General features: G+C 42.0%; 2 protein-coding genes across 2 annotated transcripts; one reads left to right on the plus strand and one right to left on the minus strand.

The window, feature by feature from the left end:
• Positions 1–12: 12 nt before the first annotated feature.
• LOC118208029 (U1 small nuclear ribonucleoprotein C) lies at positions 13–6,155 on the minus strand. Its single transcript, XM_035382294.1, has 7 exons — positions 6,078–6,155; positions 5,547–5,589; positions 4,357–4,465; positions 4,090–4,182; positions 3,730–3,834; positions 2,716–2,787; positions 13–1,023 (listed from the first exon to the last, which is right to left on the minus strand). The coding sequence occupies exons 1-7, from the start codon at positions 6,083–6,085 to the stop codon at positions 899–901; spliced, it is 555 nt and encodes a 184-aa protein (XP_035238185.1). The 5' UTR covers positions 6,086–6,155; the 3' UTR covers positions 13–898.
• Positions 6,156–9,123: 2,968 nt separating this feature from the next.
• Positions 9,124–18,513, plus strand: LOC118208027 (protein ILRUN). The gene is made up of 5 exons (XM_035382293.1): positions 9,124–9,281; positions 11,920–12,074; positions 13,527–13,724; positions 14,368–14,654; positions 16,482–18,513. Exons 1-5 carry the CDS (start codon positions 9,124–9,126, stop codon positions 16,515–16,517), a joined length of 834 nt encoding a protein of 277 aa, XP_035238184.1. The 3' UTR covers positions 16,518–18,513.
• Positions 18,514–18,763: the final 250 nt, after the last annotated feature.

The following is an 18,763-nucleotide window of genomic DNA, read 5'->3' on the forward strand; positions in this document are numbered from 1 at the left end:
ATGACAACTGTTTTTACAATGAAGTGCGTTTATTTATATTTATATACAGCATTTATAAAGCATACTGTTTTTAATAATGAGACCATCCACCACAGACCTGAATCAGATGTACTGTAACTAGAATCTTTGTAATGGCTCAAAGGAAATAAAGACAACTATCCCTTTCTAATAAAGAGATTGTAGATTCAGAATTAAAAATCTGTTGATTCAGAGTGATTTGCTCATTTCGAGCAAATTTATTTAAACAGGCCAGGTGAAGAACACAGAGAACATGAAGTGTGCAATCTTAAAATATTTTTTTTAACTCAATAATGTAATGAGTAGTGTAGTCTCATTTAAAACTGACAGCAAAAATGTGACCTGAGGACAACATGGCAAGTACAACATTACAAACCCATCTATGATCCACTTTGTACCTGCACCACAGCTTTTGCAAATAAATGTCAATCTTTTCCATTACTTAGGAAATGTCAGAGAAAGAAATTGAAGCTTCATACAACATCACTGAAGTGACAAAATAAAGATACATAAGCACAGAACAAAAGCATCTTATAGCTGCCAGACCCAAGACACTCCTTTTGTTTCACAATTTATTCTTCAGCTTTTTGGGCTGAAACTGTTCACACAGGGAAAAAAAAACATTTTGCACAACAGGATTCAAATAATTTATCACTCAACACAGTACAAAATAAAAAAAAAACAAAAAAAAAAAGAAACATTAAAATCATGGCACCCAAAAAGCTTGTCAAAACTTCAAATGAAAACCTGGTACACACAGTGAAACCAAGTGGAGCGAGGAGGTGTTCACCCGCCATCAGAAAATGCACTAAACTCCAGATCGGTGGGTGGTGGGTTGCAGCAGCAGCAGTCATGTCTCAGGAGGCGAGGGCGGCGGCGCCTATCGATCGGGCCGCACCATGCCAGGTCTGATGGGCACCATCATGGGGCGAGATGGAGGGCGCATCATGGGCGGTCCGGGCATCATCTGCATATGGCCTCCCATTGGCGGTCGCATGCCTGGGGCTGCATAGCAGATAAAAATAACACTGTTGAGGCCGCAGTCAAACAGCTATATACAAATACAGCCCCGTAACAGACATCTAAAATGGCTAGTGCTTTACAGTGGCCTTTATTAGTATATCCATACAGGGGGAAAATATGCATGCAGAAAATGACTTGATGCTGCATTTCATCTCACAAATGGTTCAAATGAAATGCATGCATACTAGCTAATGTCGCAAGTACAGTCACCAGAAATTTTTTTCTTTTTTTAAAGTTATACATTACATGTGGACACAAGACGGGCGACATAGGGCGACATAGCTCAGGAGGTAAGATCGATTGTCTGGCAGTCGGAGGGTTGCTGGTTCAAACCCCGCCGTGGGCATGTCGAAGTGTCCTTGAGCAAGACACCTAACTCCTAACTGCTCTGGCAAATGAGAGGCATCAATTGTAAAGCGCTTTGGATAAAAGCGCTATATAAATGCAGTCCATTTACCATTTACCATTTACCAAGACAGGGGGAGGGACACAAATTCCCCTCAACATATGCGAACGCTCAAATTTTGCAGTTCAGTTAGTGACAAGCAGATCCAAGCTCACTACGACGTGCCTGCGTACCCAACGAAAGCTAACTGGAGGGTCCAGATATATGACATCCCACAGTCGCAAGAGGTGCTACGGACATCCGATCCAACACAAAACAGCTTTCCAAATAGGAAGTCTCAAGAGTACAAGGCCTTGCAATGGAGAAATTTAAGATTTCATACTTTTGAAACAGTAGCCACGTCTGTTATAAGTCATGCTCCGTAGCAGTAAGCACAAACAATGCACAAGATCAGATGTTCAAACATGTTTAAGTTGAGACCACCATGCACGCACGCACACAATGACATAGCCGTGGACAGTCAGCCATGCTTGCCCCATTAACCCGGGGGCAGTCTTAGCTGGGGCAGTGTGGCTAAGCGTCAGGTGCTGGCTATGCTCTACAACGCTCTCTTCCAGAGCAGGAGGCAGGGGCAGCTGTGCTTCCCTACAATAATCCCCGTGTGGTTCCTCTAAAAGGTGTGCCCTACACCAAACAAATCACTGTTCATATCCAGGCGTGCCAAAGGGTCACTGCTGAGGATGTAAAAATGACCTTCAGCGGGGCAATTCGTAGTACAATATGCATAACAACTGATATGCTTATTGTAGCACTTTGTGCAAAGAAGAATAATGATTGAAATCCAGATACATCATCAGACATAACACATTCCACCAGGAGATCTACATTAAACATCACAATCTTTCCGGGGTTCCTTTGTTCAAAAAAATGTATTAATTTAAACAGTCTTGAATTTACATAGGAATTTTGTTCAACCACTGCCTTAAAAGAGCAGAGCAAACTTGCCAAACAGCTCTGCTATACCACTGTGTGTCAAGGCCAAGTCAAGCAAGAAAACACTTAATGTGTGACACCGGTTTAAAATGAATGCTTTCCCCACATTCATATTTTATTCACAATTGAAAAAACCACAGCCATCAATGTGTATCTTTCAGATGGAAAAGTGGATGATATTTATTTGATTTAAAAAATACTAACACTTAAGAGTTGAACGGCTAATCATTTTAAGAAAAACAAAAAAGGGAGTAAAAACAAAGGGAAGCGGGGCTCAGGTGACTACGTAACGGCTGTGGCCGCTGCCGTGGGGGTGTGAAGGTGGGGGGACTTGCCTGGCTCCAGGTGGAAGCGTGGGAAGATGCCACAGTCTGGTCCGATTCGGATCAGCTGTTCTTTTCTAGTTTCTTAAAGACAACAAGAGCACCTCCTGCTGGTCAACGTTTGGCCCCTAGGTCGCCACCGACAAACATTTTTCTCCCCCCCTCCCGGCTGCGAAAGCGGAAAGTAGAAAGAGATGCCACGCTTGGGCGCTGCTGAGATTAGACTCCCATTGACGGGTCAGATTTTCAGGAGACCAAGGTTTGAGGTCAGAGCAAGAATTCTGAAGGGAAATCAAGACTTTCCAAGACTTCTGCAGCAGAACAGTGCTCGGATGTATACCTCTACTTTAGCTGGAGAAAATCTTTCGATTTGGAGACGTCCATTTCCTAAATCTCACATTTGCCCAAAATGCTGTGGCAGAAGAATCTTAGCAAGCGCCCTCTGAGGCCCACCCTCCCCATGCCCCATTCTGGAAATGACTGGCTCCAAGCCACATTGCCCCTTAAATGTGACCCAGGCCACAGAAACAGGTTTCTGACAACAAAGTGCAAATAAGGAACCAGAGGAAGCTTTTCATGCAAAGCACGAATAACTGGCATTTCACCCCCACAACACAACAAACTCCATTCCTAGAATTTGCCTGACTGGTCATACACAAAATTAAGACATAAAATTATAAGTATAATCTGAATCTCAATTACCAGTACAATCATTTTAATGTTACATTGTTTAAAATGACAACAGAACATACTGTAATTCTAAATAATCAAATGAGATGGCTCAACATGGAGGAATTAATTCTGTGACAGTACTATAGAAACAGTATTATATTTCTGAATATCATCTCCATTACTACATGAGATTAATATGCAAATACAAACTTGTTCCAGCAGCAGAGCTGAGATACAAAGTGGTCGCTAGTTTCCGTGCTTCAACTATGAAAACGTACATCTCTGAAAGGCAAAACTGTTGAGGGAGTGAGACTAGTGTGAAACAAATGCAATAAGTGAGCTTGACCATCTCACCTGGTCCACCAGGCATCATCCCAGGTGGAGGCGGGCCCATCATAGGCATCATGGGAGGACCACCCATAGGGGGCGCTGGTAGCATTCCAGGGCGCGGTGGACCACCTGTGGGGAAATGGGACCCATTGCAAGTTGCATCATACTTGGGTATGTGCTATGGGCAAATTAAATGTTATGGCTTCTACAATTATGTTTTCGGCTTGTATAATTTCACTGCGCACTTATGTGAAAATTTGAATCAAACCACTAATACAATTCTTGTCCATCTTTTGGAATGCTTCAGAAGTTTCCTGACTGTGTTTGACGTGTAACACATGAAGTGCTTCAAATGAACTCCCAGCTCCACTGGACCCGACTTACTTATGTTGGGCGGAGGGGGTATCATGGCTCCGCCTGGGGGTGGGGCTCCAGGGAAGGGCGTGGGCGGAATCTTGCCCTGCTGAAAAGCAGCAGCTTTGGAAAAATAAATAAATAAATAAATAAACACTGAAAATTCTCTTCATCATGATCTTATCCCACAACAAATCTTTAGTTCTATGCATGACTGAACATGATATAGCAGAATGAACAAATAAAGAGTGCCTGCAAAAGAGAAACTGCCACACTCGTGAGCACCAATTCACTTACTGGTTTTATCAATGAGGCTCTGTGCTTGCTCCTCCATCCATTTCTGGTAGTAGTCTTTCACATTCTCCTTGTGCTTGCGTCCACTGCAGTGCGTTTTTCTTACGGAAGGCTGCCAACAAGTACGTTCACAAATTGCATCCAGCACTAAGCAAGGACTAAATAGCTAAATACATGTTCTTTTTGCTTTGTTCACTAACGTTAGTCCTCGCCTAACTAGCAAACATGCCAAGTCTAAGAGCTTAAAACATGTATTCCGTCGATTTATTTTCTAACCAAATCAAGGTCGCGGTGGCAACAGGGCAAGCACAGCAGCCCAGACGTCCCTCGCCCCAGCGACTTCCACCAACTCATCCCGGTGGATCCCAAGGTGATCCCAGGCCAGCTGGTGGATATAATCCCTCCAGCGTGTCCTAGGTCTGCCCCCCTCCCTGGTGGCCGTGCCCAGAACACCTCCAGAGGGAGTCGCCTAGTAGGCATCCTTATCAGATGTACAAACCACCTCAACTGACTCCCATCAATGTGGAGCAGCAGTGGCTCTACTTTGAGGTCCTCCTGGATAGCTGAGCACCTCACCCTATCATGGACAGTAAGCCCTGCCACCCTACAAAGAAACCCAATTTCAGCAGCTTGTATTCGCGATCTCACTCTTTCAGGGCCTCCCATAGCTCGTGACCATAGGTTAGAGTAGGGACAAAGATAAACAGGTACATCGAGAGATCGCCTTGCGGCTCAGCTCCTTCTTCACAACCACCGTCCGAAACAATGCCCGCATAACTGCGGCCACTGCAACTAGACAGCAGTCGATTTCCGAATCCCTTTTACTCCAACTCGTGAAAAAGACCCCGAGACACTTGAACTACTCCACCTGGGGTATTTGCTTCCCCCTAACTTGAAGGGGACAAACCATATTTTCCCGGGAGAGAACGATGGCCATAGACTTCGAAGCGCATTCCGTTCTAGTGCACATCGAAGGTCACAGTACGACCACACATTATTAATCTAAATTATTTTTTCTGAATTAAACACCACGCTGAGGCAGTCGGAAAACGTTCCTTTTCGTGATCTCAGGGATCACTAATATTCCATTCATTTGAATAACCATGATAATCCTATCTGAATAAAAGACTAAAATACCACTATATTCCAGTGACTGTTGGTGACCGCTATAAGATTTTTCTTCCCGGACTTACCGAATCATGAGTCAAGTACGTGTCACAGTAATCACAATAAAACCTGGATAAATAAAAGAAGGCATTTGTTAAGAATGTCAAGATCGTAAGTAATTACTGTCAATGCAACCCATTGTTCATAGCTATACGCCTGTAATTGGCTGGCCAGCGAAGCAGCTTCAAACAAACCTGAAGTCACGTCAATCTGGTAATTTCCTTTAGCATTAGCTAGCAAGTAAGCAAACGTAGCTGGCTACCAGCTGCATTCGCTATATGCCAGTAAGTTACATATAAGCAATCTAATAAGCTTTAAGTATTCATGACCCTAGACGACTTTAAACCACTGATAAACCGCGCTATCTAGCATTAGCAGTTTGAATGAATTGCTTGCCCGTGTATTCATATTACACGTGCACAACCTTTCCAACTAAAAACAAAGATATAAAGTCTTGTATATTACTTCTGATATTTCTTTCTATTTACAAAATTGTTCACTATATACTGAAGAAAAGAGGTGTAAAAACACTGTTTAATGGCATAATAAACACTTACTTCGGCATCTCCTCACACCGTTAGTTAGTTAGTAGAACCGTAGTGTTCTTCCTGTATAAGCGGAAGTGACGTTATTTTTGTCGTTTTAAATCATGTTTGATGAGAGGTACTTTGACAATGGGTAAAATCATGTCTTTGGGTGAAACTCTCGCGTTTGAGCTCTTCAATAACGGAACTCTTTTTTAAAGTCATAATCTTTTCAATATGTGCCATCACAACGTACAGTATATTTTACAATGTGAAATTTCCTGCTACTGATGTTTACTACCGCCTAATCTAATGACAATAACTGTGCACCGAACAGATACCTCGAAACAAGCAAATGAAAAGTCAAATGGTTTTTATCAAAATAATTTATGTAAAATAAGTAAAAATATGTAAAATTTTAAGAGAAGTTTCAAATATGTACTTCTAAATTAAACCATCACATGGAGCTCAGATAGCCTATTATTGTGGAGCATATCAGAATTATTCTATTGAGCTAAGCAAATGCAGATGCTTGTACCTTCAAACCCTCTTTAAATGTAAGTATTTTAATGTCACTTCATTGACATAAATTATGAGCAATATAATGTGTTTTTAAAAAGTGATTTGCAACAATGTCCTTGCTTACTTGTAAAGAGGCTCTTCAGAACAAGTTGTCTCATTATTCACTGTTACATATCATTTATCGAGGCAGACATTACAGTGCCCTCCAAAAGTATGGAAACAGTAGAGAAATTTTTATTTTTGCTATATACTTAAGACATTTGGATTTTAGATCAAAGGATGAATATGATGAGTACAATCAGCTTTTATTTCATGGTATTTACATGTTTATATGGTTTACCATTTTACAGAAACATATTATACCTCATTCTCAAAATCATTCTTAATTTTGTTCTTTAAAAGATCCTATGAAAAAACAGCATGGTATTTGTGAAACATCAATTTTGTATGTATCCCATCTGTATCAGAGGATGAGTGCCACACTTTGTAATCCTAAAACATGGATTTCTGCAGAAAATAAGGTCTGTTGTTAAAATAAGCTCAAGAGAGTTTCACGTTTTGCTCTATGAATTACACCCATTAACATCTCAACCTTGATATTTGAAGCTGTTATACCCTTTAAAAGAGTAAGTTGCTAAATCGCTATATTGAAACTACAGCAATCGTCACATTCCACCAACCACCACTCAAGTTTCCATACTGCATGCAACAACCACTGTTGTTTCAATACAGCAACCTGCTAGCAACACAGACCTTATTTTTCTACAGAAATCAAATCCCTATGGGGAAAAAGCATAGGAAATCTGCCGAGGAAACCCATGGTGGAATAAACTTCCAGTTTGGCCTACAAAAACACATCATTACTGTGGCATTAGCGTTGTAAAGTCCGAAAAACAATGGGATTTCCCATGGAGGAAAACCAAAACCTCTTGGTTACACAACCTCTTTCTCCAAACGAGGTGTTTTGCATATAAGTTGATTGTTAAATTTTTTTAAATATTAAACTTCTATAAGTTTTATGCCCAGATTTACGATATCATTAAAAACTATACAACAGAAATTTACATGTCATCGAGCTCTGTGTATTCCTTTATGCATGTTTTCAAACACACATAGATTTTGATCTTACCAAAGAACAAATTCAGATAAGGAAATAAAAGATGGATGCTGAAATGTTTGTGGAAACGTTTGTAAGCACAGTTAATGATCAAATTTGATTGTATTGTGAAAGAGGTCCATTGCCTCATATTCATCTTTCAATCTCACAATCAAATGCATTAAGTATAAAGCAAAAATAACACACTACCATTCCTTTTGGAGGGCACTATGTATAGTGCATACGATCACATCTGCCATAGTACAATTTAGAGGAGCTGGGGAGCATGCAAACCACATTTTTGTTTAATGATGACATTGCAGCTCAGAATATATATTTAGTGTACTGCATTGCATATGACTAACCTATGTTGTGTTTTAGAGGTAAAGAACATCCAACATTACACTGGGACATACTGCTAAGTCAAAGTACAAATTAATACATCACAAATTAAAAATCAAAGGTTATATAAACATGATATAATGCCTTAATTCGATTTCAGTATAGTTCTGGCCACCACTGTAATATAAAGAAGCTCTTGAAACGTACAAAAAGATATAACTAAATTGGTTCTAGGTGTGCAAGAACAAAGATTGAAGACCCTTAATATGGTCAGACTCAAGCAAAATGAAATGAACAGGGAATCTAATAGAGGTTTTACATTCTCAAAATTGGTTAATAAAACTACCAACAATACTTCAGGTTGAGTCATAAAATACTTGTGTTCTTATATTATCTATATCAGCAACATCAAGACACAACATTTGCTTAATTAAATATCAATGTTGTATTTTGAAAAGTACTTAACAGGTACAAAAATAACATTCCCAACGTGTAACAGTTTGTGCCATTTCTTAGTGTACTGATTTGTGAAATATCTGGTGCTACTTGTAGCTTCCACTCCTTACAGGGCCTTGATTCTAGAATGGCTCAGTCTGCTGTACACAGTACACTGGCATGCCATTTTCATTCTTGAACCTAGCAAAGAACAAACATTAAAGACATCAATCAGAATAAATAAATTGATAAATTATGCTTTTCCGCTTGTACACCGTCAGCATGCTAGATGGGATGTCACATAGTAAAATGTTAATATCTTCAGTCACAAATATTATCTAATGGCAAAAATATCATCTACGAGATAAAAAATAATAAATAAATAGGGTGTCTGATTATTATTATTTATTTTACTTTTATTTTTTTGAGTGTGTGTACAGATAATTAAATAAATAAATGATATACCAATGGGAAATGTATTTTGGAATAGCAACAGATGACGCAATCATGACCACTCGCACCACCGCCGTCTAGCGACGTTCCTTGTTTACTGACGTCAAACGTAGTCGGAGGCCCGTCCCCAGCCATGCGCATTGGAGTTGTTGTTGGGCTGGTTGTTATGACTGACCGAGGCCTCGGACTAAATTAGGAGAGAAAGCCCGTCGCCGCACCGGGAGACCCGCCATGGAGGGCATGGACCTGGACCTGGACTCGGAGCTAATGCAGAAATTCAGCTGTATGGGCACTACGGACAAAGATGTTCTCATATCCGAGTTTCAGAGACTTCTTGGGTTTCAACTTAACCCTGCCGGCTGCGCCTTCTTCCTGGACATGACCAACTGGTGAGCCCGAGGATATGGCCTGTCTACTCCGCATGCTGGCTAAGGAATTAGCTAACTAGCCTGCTAGCTAGATATGACAACGATGTGAAGTCCATTTTACATTAGACTTCCCCCTTCTATTCTAATGCCTGACTCTGTGTTCTATGTTGAGAAGTTAGCCCAAAATTACAAAAAGTATACGACGTTTTGACCTGTGTTGTCAGCCAGCTTACTAGTTTTAAATGGGACGTGTTCCAAAAAATGTAGCGAACGATACTGGATGTTAAAAACAAAGGGGGGCAGGGGACACATTTCCTTACAAAATGAGTACATTGAATTTCTAAGTACACGCTTGACTGGTTACAAACTTTTGACGTCGTTTCTTCTATTTAGCCGACTGTAAAACTTAACTAGCTCCACTGAACTTGCATCGATTGAGGAAATTGAAATTGCGATGCGTAGTGACGTAATATTTCTACACGATTCATTGCATGTGAAATCGAAAGCGCTTTTGCCTGTACATTTTGGCGCAAAACACATCTGTGTTCATCACTAATTGAGTGCTTTCGACGCCTTTTGACTTATTTGTTGCTTACGTGAAAATTAAGCGCAATGAAGTTAGCTGATTGTTAAATTATTGTACGACCACTTTCCACTTCTATCAGCCTATTCCATAGCCAGGTAGCTCAAGTAGAGGCATGTTACGTAACAGTGACAATGGATTTTAACACTCGATATAACTTCTTGTAAGTTATTTGCATTCAAGTAACTGATTTTTTGCATTTACAGTTCTGTATAATGTGAACTGACTTGGTGTGTTTAGTAAAATGTTAAGCTGGCGAGATCGCTAATTTAACGTTGAACAATGTTAACCTTTGTGGTCGTCTACTAATTAAAGGTCGTCACACACGTACGTTAACACTTTAACAAATATTAAATATTGTGAATCCCGTAATAAAATATTTGACAGGACAGGGATAAGAGGAGACGTTTCAGAGCGATGTGTGTTATGGAAACAGTGGGGAAAAACTAGTATTGCATAATCATGCATTATTTGCAGGGGTCTACGACCAGAAGGTCTGTAGGATATTGTCCAAATTTAAATAGTTGGAGTCACGTTCACTGATGTGGAGAAAAAGTCCGCAGTAAAAAAAAAGTAGATTACAGGCTTCTTAGACAGACGCCCAACTGGGAGATTAATAATTATTAATCACGTGATGTGTACTATAAAGTGAGTCAAGCCAGCTAAAATTAGATTGGCGACGTGCTTCGGCACGTCCCGTGTAGCGGCTGTACTCCCATGTTGGACCTTGTACTTTCTTTCTTACACAAGTATGCTGCAAACATGTGTTTATTCCAGATACACTAATTAAAGTAATATTAGTTGCTGAAAGTTCCCTTCAACTCCACGCTTATAAAAAAAATAACTGTGTCCAGACGTTGCCCCGAAAATAAAGAATTGGAATGTTATTTTCTGAGGTCGTCCTGAACTGAAATGAATCCCTGTATCCTCATAGTACACGGCGGTCCCCAGTTACAGTTTAACAGTTCATTGATAGCACTGCTGCCTGATCTGTTTAAGTGAGTTTGTGCCTGGGAAAATTTGTGAGGATTAAAAAATAAAAACATTTTTATATTTTGTTTTAAAAATGTTAGGGGATTATGTATACACATTTGCAAGTCTATTTTCCCTCATGGAGTAACACAGTCTGCTCCCTGTACATTGTCCAACCCCCACTCAGTATCCCCTGCTAATAGGCTCCCTCCTGTGGATCCACACCTGAATTAAATCCAACCCTCCACCCCATTGGAGGATTACACTATAATTTGTCCTAATCCTATCATAATGGGTATTGATGAAATAACCCCACCATTCTCCATTTTCCTGGCTACCCTACGGATTGATAGACAGAAGCATTGGACGTGTTGCATTTTTTTTGTCTCACAGTAGTTTGCAACATTTGATTGACAGTAGCAGCTTGGTTTGGGAATACCTGCACAGCTGAATACATGACTGGACCTAGAACCACACAAAGCTACAATAAAGTTGTTTCATGAAGGAAACTGAAGGAATTCAGGAATGCTACAAAATTCTACCGTCATCCCAGGTGATAGAGCACTTATGTAAACAGTCAACAGGCTGCACTTTGTTTCAGAAAGACTGTGACTCGGCATTGGAGGAAAAGGGAGTGACTTTTATGTCAGGAGTTCCAGAAAGTTCTTCAGAATTCCAGTGGCATTTCAGTCCTTGGACGTCACCCTTGTTTTGTCTCTAAAAAGTGGCTGTTGAACCAGGAAGCGTTGCTGTGTTTCCACCAAGCACGTTTATCAGAATGATAAAGTTGTCTAAATTCAAGAGAAATGGCTGCACCTATTGCTGAAGACTGATGGCATGTTTGCAGTCTGATGTGACGTCTTTACGAAACAGCCATGGTAAATTAAGCACCAGTCACTTCTGAAGATAAGCCAATAAGTACAAAAAAACATAAACTGATAATGAAGAAAAAATGTTTTTCTTCATTATCAGCTCAGGTTTTTTCCTTGTAGCAGCAGTGAAATGTTTGGGTTCCATGTACAATATGCACGTCCTGCCTTCCCTTCCTCCCTTGTCTCTCACTCTCTCTCTCTCTCTCTCTCTCTCTCTCACTCACCTTCAAAGGAACCTGCAAGCAGCCATTGGGGCCTACTACGACTTTGAAAGCCCCAACATCAACGCACCAGTAATGTCCTTCGTGGAGGATGTGACGATCGGGGAGGGGGAGTCTGTGCCCCCAGACACGCCGTTCACAAAAACCTGGAGGATACAAAACACAGGTTCGTGCTGCCCTAATCGGAGCCCACCGAGTCCCTGAGTTGGTGGCAGTAGAGGCGACCCGCTGTTCCAGGGCTCCTCAACCCTGGTCCTGGACAACCAGGGCCATCCTCTGGCATCCCCGTCAGCCCAGGCACCAAACTTTCTCATGCAGTACATTTTCATTTAGATTTAGGCATGTAACAGAGCAACGTTCATGAGTGTATACAAAAAGATATCAGCAATAAAGAGCTAATGCCATTAGTCATTAGGACCACAACTGGTATTAGTAATAAATTCATTAACCGCTTGGAAGTATAAACCTATAACATGAAGCACCATATTTGGTGCAAGAGGGAGGCTGAGAATGTAGTGCTTCAAGTAGCAAATGGGTTTGAGGATAGGAGGAGCTGATAGTTAACTGATTAGAAAGAGCTGATAAATAGTGGTAGTGTGGTTCTGCCCTCGAAGGTCCAGTTCATTTTGCAGCTCAGAGAGGGCTTGAATATGCAAGATCAAGGCTGAGCAAGGCCCTGCTATAGTTGTTAAGAAGATTTGACAGCAAAGGTCAGTAATTAGATTAGCCTTTCTGTTTTATTTTTAAACGCGTTACACATTAAACCTATGTCAAGCTCATAGTGCATAGTGTCCAGGTTATAGCATGTCTATGTATGTAATATGCATGGTGAACAGTAATGACCTGCCAGGATATGGTGACATTAACATTACATCAGCTAACACAACCCTCATGTTTCTTTGCATGATTTAAAAACATCACCTTCCTTTATCAGGGTTCCTTTTTTCGATATGCGCCTTAAGTTCTGAATGCAAGAAACCCGGACATTGGACCAAAATCCTAGCAATTTTAGGAGACATTGTTACCTGTCTGGGTTTGGTAGAAATGCTTTAGAAAAAGTAATGATCCACATTTTGTCCAAACTTTTTTCCATATTACCAGGATTGGAGAGTTTTCCTTTTATAACTGTAAAGTCCTTATGCTTGGTTGTAAGCTGTGGTGAATAAGGGCCTTGTGTATGGAACACTGCTTCCAGATCATTTGCCTGGTCCTGTCCATTTGGTTGTGTGAAAGCATGGCACTTTAGATCGCCTCTTTGTAGCAAAAGCAAAAACACCCATCAATGCTGCATCCAAACCCATAATCGGGTCGGTCTGTGGTAGAAGATGCCAACCTCAAAAAAAACCTGAAGCTGGTCATAGTGGATCAAAAGACTTTAATTCTGCATAAATTAATCCATGCCAAGCAGTGTAGAACATACGCATACAGTGCATGCCACTGTCTCTGGTCTTAAGAGTGCTCCTAGCCTGATATAGGGCTATATCATTTTTACTCATATAAGTTGTGTACATGCTCTTATGCTCTTTCACATTGTAAGAATGGATGAAAAGCATCTGCTGAATCAGTGTTATATAAGAGCATTATGTAATATGTATTTGTGTATGTATGTGCTTTACAGGGGTGGAGTCCTGGCCTCCGGGGGTGTGTCTGAAGTATGTGGGCGGAGACCAGTTTGGTCATGTGAACATGGTGATGGTGCGCTCTCTGGACCCCCAGGAAGTGTCGGACGTCAGCGTGCAGATGCGCAGCCCGGTAGCCCCTGGCATGTACCAGGGCCAGTGGAGGATGTGCACGGCTACCGGACTTTTCTACGGCGGTAAGAGCCCGCCGCGGCCTGTTGCGAAGCCCCTCTTCACGGGCGGGTCGTACTTCAAAGCGCACTCACTACTGATGAATCTGCAGTCAGAAACCAGACTTAACATGGGGAGACACAATGCTAACTTACAAAAACTGGCTAGCTCCTCCAAGTTTGAATAGTTCCAACAGGAAACCGTTATGTGTGGCAATACAGCAACCAGCACGCAGGCAGCAACGAGGCACACAGTCAGGGAGGAGCCAGTCAATCATACACTGACTCTCTGAAGTAGCAAGCGGTCAATTAACTATAACGTGTCAGTTAACTATAAAGACTCTTTTAGAGAAGGTTTCAAATCTTAAGCAATCTGCCCAGTGGTGAGTACACGTTGTTTGAAGTACAGTAGACATACACCGTGTTGTAGCAGTTGTCAAAGATCTGATACTCCTTGATGGAGAGCAGGCTGATGTTTGCGTTAGGGCTGAACAATTTCATTTCCTCTCTATCGAGGCTTCTCGGTCTCTGAGGCATTACAAAGCATCAGTCCGCCGTAATTCTCATGAAGGCTGCTTTCCTGGCTGAAATGTAAGCTTGGTGAATCGGCGAGGTTGCCTGGCGCGCTGCGGAGCGTAACCTGGCCTGGCGTCCTTCCCTCCCTGGGCAGACGTGATCTGGGTGATCCTGGCCGTGGAGGTGGGCGGCCTCCTGGGCGTCACGCAGCAGCTGTCCTCCTTCGAGACGGAGTTCAACACGCAGCCGCACCGCAGCGTGGAGGGCGACTTCAACCCCTTCGCCTCGCCGCAGAAGAGCAAGCACGCCGGCGACGACAGCCTCACGGACCCGGGCGGGCCCTGGGAGAGCCCGCAGGAGCAGAACGGACTCTCACACAACTCTGTAAATATAGCGCCCAGTGGTCTCCAAAGCAACCTGTCAGTAGTGACCTATAAACAGGTACGTACAGGGCTGGGCCAGAGGACCTAGGAACAGTGTGCATGCACACGTGTGTGCGAGGGTGTGTTTGAGGGTACGGTCAAGGGTACGCGAGTGCGTGTGTGCAAGGGTGTTTGAGGGTGCATGCATGCAAACGAGGGGGCATGCGTGTGAGGGTGCGTGTAGGCGTGTGGGGGAGGTGCCGTTTGTTGGTATGCCTTGCCGTTGATGGGGAAGAATTTACAAATGCATTATGAGCTGATTTTCAGTTGTGCTGGTATAATGACAATTCATGAAACCAAAAATGGGTTATCATGCCCTTTATGTATGAGATCATTTTAGCCATACCTCTTCTCAATGATGCAAGAACAGGTGGGGCTACAATGTAGCGCGCAGTGTGTGTATGGGTATGACAAGCATGTGAAATACAGTTATTTAAAAAGCATAATAATTAATTATCAGAATCAGTTACATACATTATCAAACTCACAAAACGAGTGTAATGAGGGATTGCAGCCCTCGCCCAAATACAGCCTGATCTTACAGTGGTAACGTGATACTGTGCCCCTCTGACAGACAGATATACCCAGTGAAACCCAAGCAAAGAGGCCTAGAATGTCTTACGAGTCTTAGAATGCCCAAGGGCATTACTTCGTTTATTTTATTTTGTTAAATTAAACAAAAAATTTTTGAAGGCAATAGACAAAGCCCGTTCGGCACCTATTACTGTTATTTTACTGCGATTTGCTGGGAAAAAATGTTTTTCCTCACTGGAAAAAAGCCAGATTGGATCCTCCTAACGAATCATCGCGCAGAATAAAAATATCGTGTTTATCTTGCACGTTCTTACCGTTCCAAAACAAACACTGGTCCTTGCATCGTTTAGCAATTAGCCAAGAGCATGAATACTGATTCTGAATACTCTCTGCGTTAAACAGGAGGGAGGTCCTCCCCATCCACTTCATCAGGAGTACTTTGCAAAAATCTTAGGAGCACTGTCTTGTCAACTATGATAAGCTTGCATGTTTCCGAGTGTTTGCGTTATCCTGTACATTTTACGTCGTCGGGCGAATTTTCCTTTAAGACCCGCGTCAATCGAGACGGCCCAAGCTTAGCGCTGTTGTTCACTGGCAACGGCTCCAGCGGACCTGCGTCGGTTGACGCGGCGTTGGTTTAAACGCCCAGGGTGTGGCGCTAACGTCTTTGTGTCTCCTCTTGCGTCACGTACCGAACGGATTAATCCAGCCTGATACTGCCACGCCCGAGTGGACACAGGCATTTGTGGACACAGGCAAACGCAGCGCTTGGCTTTTTGTGGGGTGACCTTTTCGAAATGGTTTTTATGACTCACAAAGCCTGGGCTTTGCGGATACGCTCCATTTCGCGGAAGAAACAGATACAGCGTTCGCAATATTGACTCTGGGTGTAAAAATAAATAGCCGAAGAATAAAGTCGCGTTGAAAGAGAAGAAAGATCTGAATCTGATTATTTCAATTATTCATGCAGCAGCTATGAATGGGGCCAGTTCTCTCCGTTTGGTGACATTGCAGTCATGCTCCGTACTTCTGTTTAGATAGCTTAGAAGGTGCTGTCGATTTAAAGACCATACGGTTTTTTAAAATAAATATTATTTCGTAATGCCTTTCGAAATAAGCCTGGAAGACGGAAAGCCACCGAGCTTCTGAAAATGTACACATCACAGGGTGTGTAAAAACCAATCGACAGAAGAATCAACAGAGTAACAGTAAAATAAAATAACACTTAAAGGTGTATGAAAGCAGTCTCATTGCTTTTGCTGTAGTAAGTTACCATGTGCAAATATGTCTTTCTCTCCGTTTCTCTCCACAGGGTATTCATGGACCCTATCCTTTTGGACAGTCTTAAAACAGGGGGAATGCGTGTAGCTCAGCTGCACTGCTAGGCAGTGTTGCCCTGGCATACTGGGGGCAGGGGGGTTTGGAGAGGGGGGTGGGGATTACTGAAATTTGATATTGACTCCTGACAGACGCCCCCCCTGCCCCCCCACCACCACCTCGCAAACAACAACCGAAGACGAGACCTTTTTCAATTCCGATCTACAGTTCAACAAACATCACCTGACGTATGCATGTGTGAATGCTAACTTTAAAAAAAGTGCTATAAATCTTTTTTTAAAATGTGAAATACACAAGAAGAGTTTTTTTCCTCCCTTTGGGCTTTTATTTGAAGTTAATTTGTGTTTATTTTGTTTCATTATTTTGTTGTCATGACGCAGTGAAGTGGAGGCTGGCTATGGTGGGAGGGAGGAAGCACGCTTGTGTTTGTGTGTGAGTGCTACATGCAGGAAATGGAGGATAAAAGCCATTGAAAAGTCATTTTGCCTCCCGAGCAACTCGTTTTTAAACCGATATTTAACTTGAATATGAGTTCTGTTTTCCATTCACATTTTGTTTCTGGTGTTATGGTGTTTACTTTTTTGGGAGAGTTTGTATTTGAATATACAAGTCTGCCTGTGTTTGAAGCAACACTCTCGCCCCTCTTACGGCTTAATGCTTATTGCTTATTGCTTACACTAATTTCCCTTGTCACTGTTTTTTTATGGCCAGTACAAGGAAATACAGCCAATAGCAGCAGCTAATGTTCTCACAGTCCAGCAGAGGGCGCTGTTGATAAAAACTACAGCTCGCGTCTTTGGGTTAGCGTGCCCGACCCTGACGTGTTAAATGTCACCCGAAAGAACACTCTTTTCCCATTTTGTTCAATGTCAGCGCACTCTGTCAACAGTTTCAAAGCGACCGTCATATCTGTACCGCATCTGTGGTCGAAATGTGATCTAAACTAAGCCAGGGGACAAAAGGGTTATACGCCATAGAGTTGTTGAAAAAACGGTCATGCAGTGCTGGTACAGGCAAGCTTGCATGTCACTTTTTTCCATGCTCAGTTGAAGGCGATAATGATGTTATTTTGTGGTTAAGTCGATCCACCTGTGTGTGCGTCGCAGGTTTATCGCCATGCGGCCGCAGAAACAAATGTTTGTTTGCCCAACCCAAAGACAAACAGCCATAACCAGACAATGTTCCATTAACATGGGCTTAAGATGTCACTTTGGGATAGTCAGAAAGAGACTGATTCAGACAATAGACAGAACAGCTTGAGCTGAACGGATTTGGGTTGCGACTTGAACATTTACCTGAAACCGACTTTTTTGAAATAAACTATTATGCTTCTTTGCATGATTCTTTTTGGCCGTGCGCCAGCAGTCATTTTCACCGCATTTGTCTGCTCTTTCCTTGTTCCCCATGCGCATAACGTCCATTTAGCTGCACGCTATCAGTTTGACGCCCGTGACAACCCTGCTCCCGGACCCGACGTTAAGTTCAGAGGCCGTACGTTAGCGCAGCTGTGAGGTGGTTCTGGTCTGTGGAGTCCGTGCCTGCACCTGTTCCCCGTGCTGTCAGATTCCGCGCCAGGTTTGCAGACGCGCTGCGTCGGGTACCGTAGGCCTACTCGGCTTACACTGTCACTGTGATCGATTGAGCCTCATCCTCAGGAGCGTACACCTTATATGTCCATTTGACTGACTGCTCTGCATTTACTACTTCTTTCTTTATTATTATTATTTTATTTTATTTTTTTGTGCGCATACGAGTTTGAATACCTTGCCCGAATGTTTGTTATCTTTCTTTGTAACCTGGCTGATTGTAGAGGGTTTTGTTTATTTTTTTTTCCTGTTGAGGTTTGGCATGGTAAATGGATGATATGAAGTCTTTATACAGTCCTGTGATGGAACATTTACGAGAAATAAGAAGGAAAGAAAAGTCCAAAATTAATCAAAGCATTTTTCCCAGTATGTATAAAAGAACATTTGTATGATTAAATTAACACTGAAGATGGAAAAAAACAATAATAATGTACTGCTTTTTGTGTTCTTTGTTCATAATGAACCAAGAGCTAGTAATAAAAATAATTATAAAAACTGTATGATACACAAGCATATAATGACATACAGCAGGTATTAAGTTATTATTCTTGGCCTAAAGAACATGAATTGCAAGGCAGAGGGCATATCTGTTTTACTTAAAATGTGAAGGTAGTGTATCACTAAATGGCTTAGGCTGTGTTAACGTATTTTAGTTTGCTAATGGGTTCAT

Source organism: Anguilla anguilla, chromosome 11 (assembly GCF_013347855.1).
Source record: "Anguilla anguilla isolate fAngAng1 chromosome 11, fAngAng1.pri, whole genome shotgun sequence".
Taxonomy (NCBI): Eukaryota; Metazoa; Chordata; class Actinopteri; order Anguilliformes; family Anguillidae; genus Anguilla; species Anguilla anguilla.

Bases quoted from the DNA above. Each gene is read 5' to 3' on its own strand.
- LOC118208029 (XM_035382294.1), bottom strand. The intron at 4,183-4,356 runs GTAAGTGAATTG...ATTTTTCCAAAG, and splicing joins GAGCCTCATTGATAAAACCA to CTGCTGCTTTTCAGCAGGGC. The intron at 2,788-3,729 runs GTGAGATGGTCA...GTTGTCTTTAAG, and splicing joins GATGATGCCTGGTGGACCAG to AAACTAGAAAAGAACAGCTG.
- LOC118208027 (XM_035382293.1), top strand. From the start codon at position 9,124: ATGGAGGGCATGGACCTGGACCTGGACTCGGAGCTAATGCAGAAATTC. The intron at 13,725-14,367 runs GTAAGAGCCCGC...CTCCCTGGGCAG, and splicing joins TACCGGACTTTTCTACGGCG to ACGTGATCTGGGTGATCCTG. The intron at 14,655-16,481 runs GTACGTACAGGG...TTCTCTCCACAG, and splicing joins CAGTAGTGACCTATAAACAG to GGTATTCATGGACCCTATCC.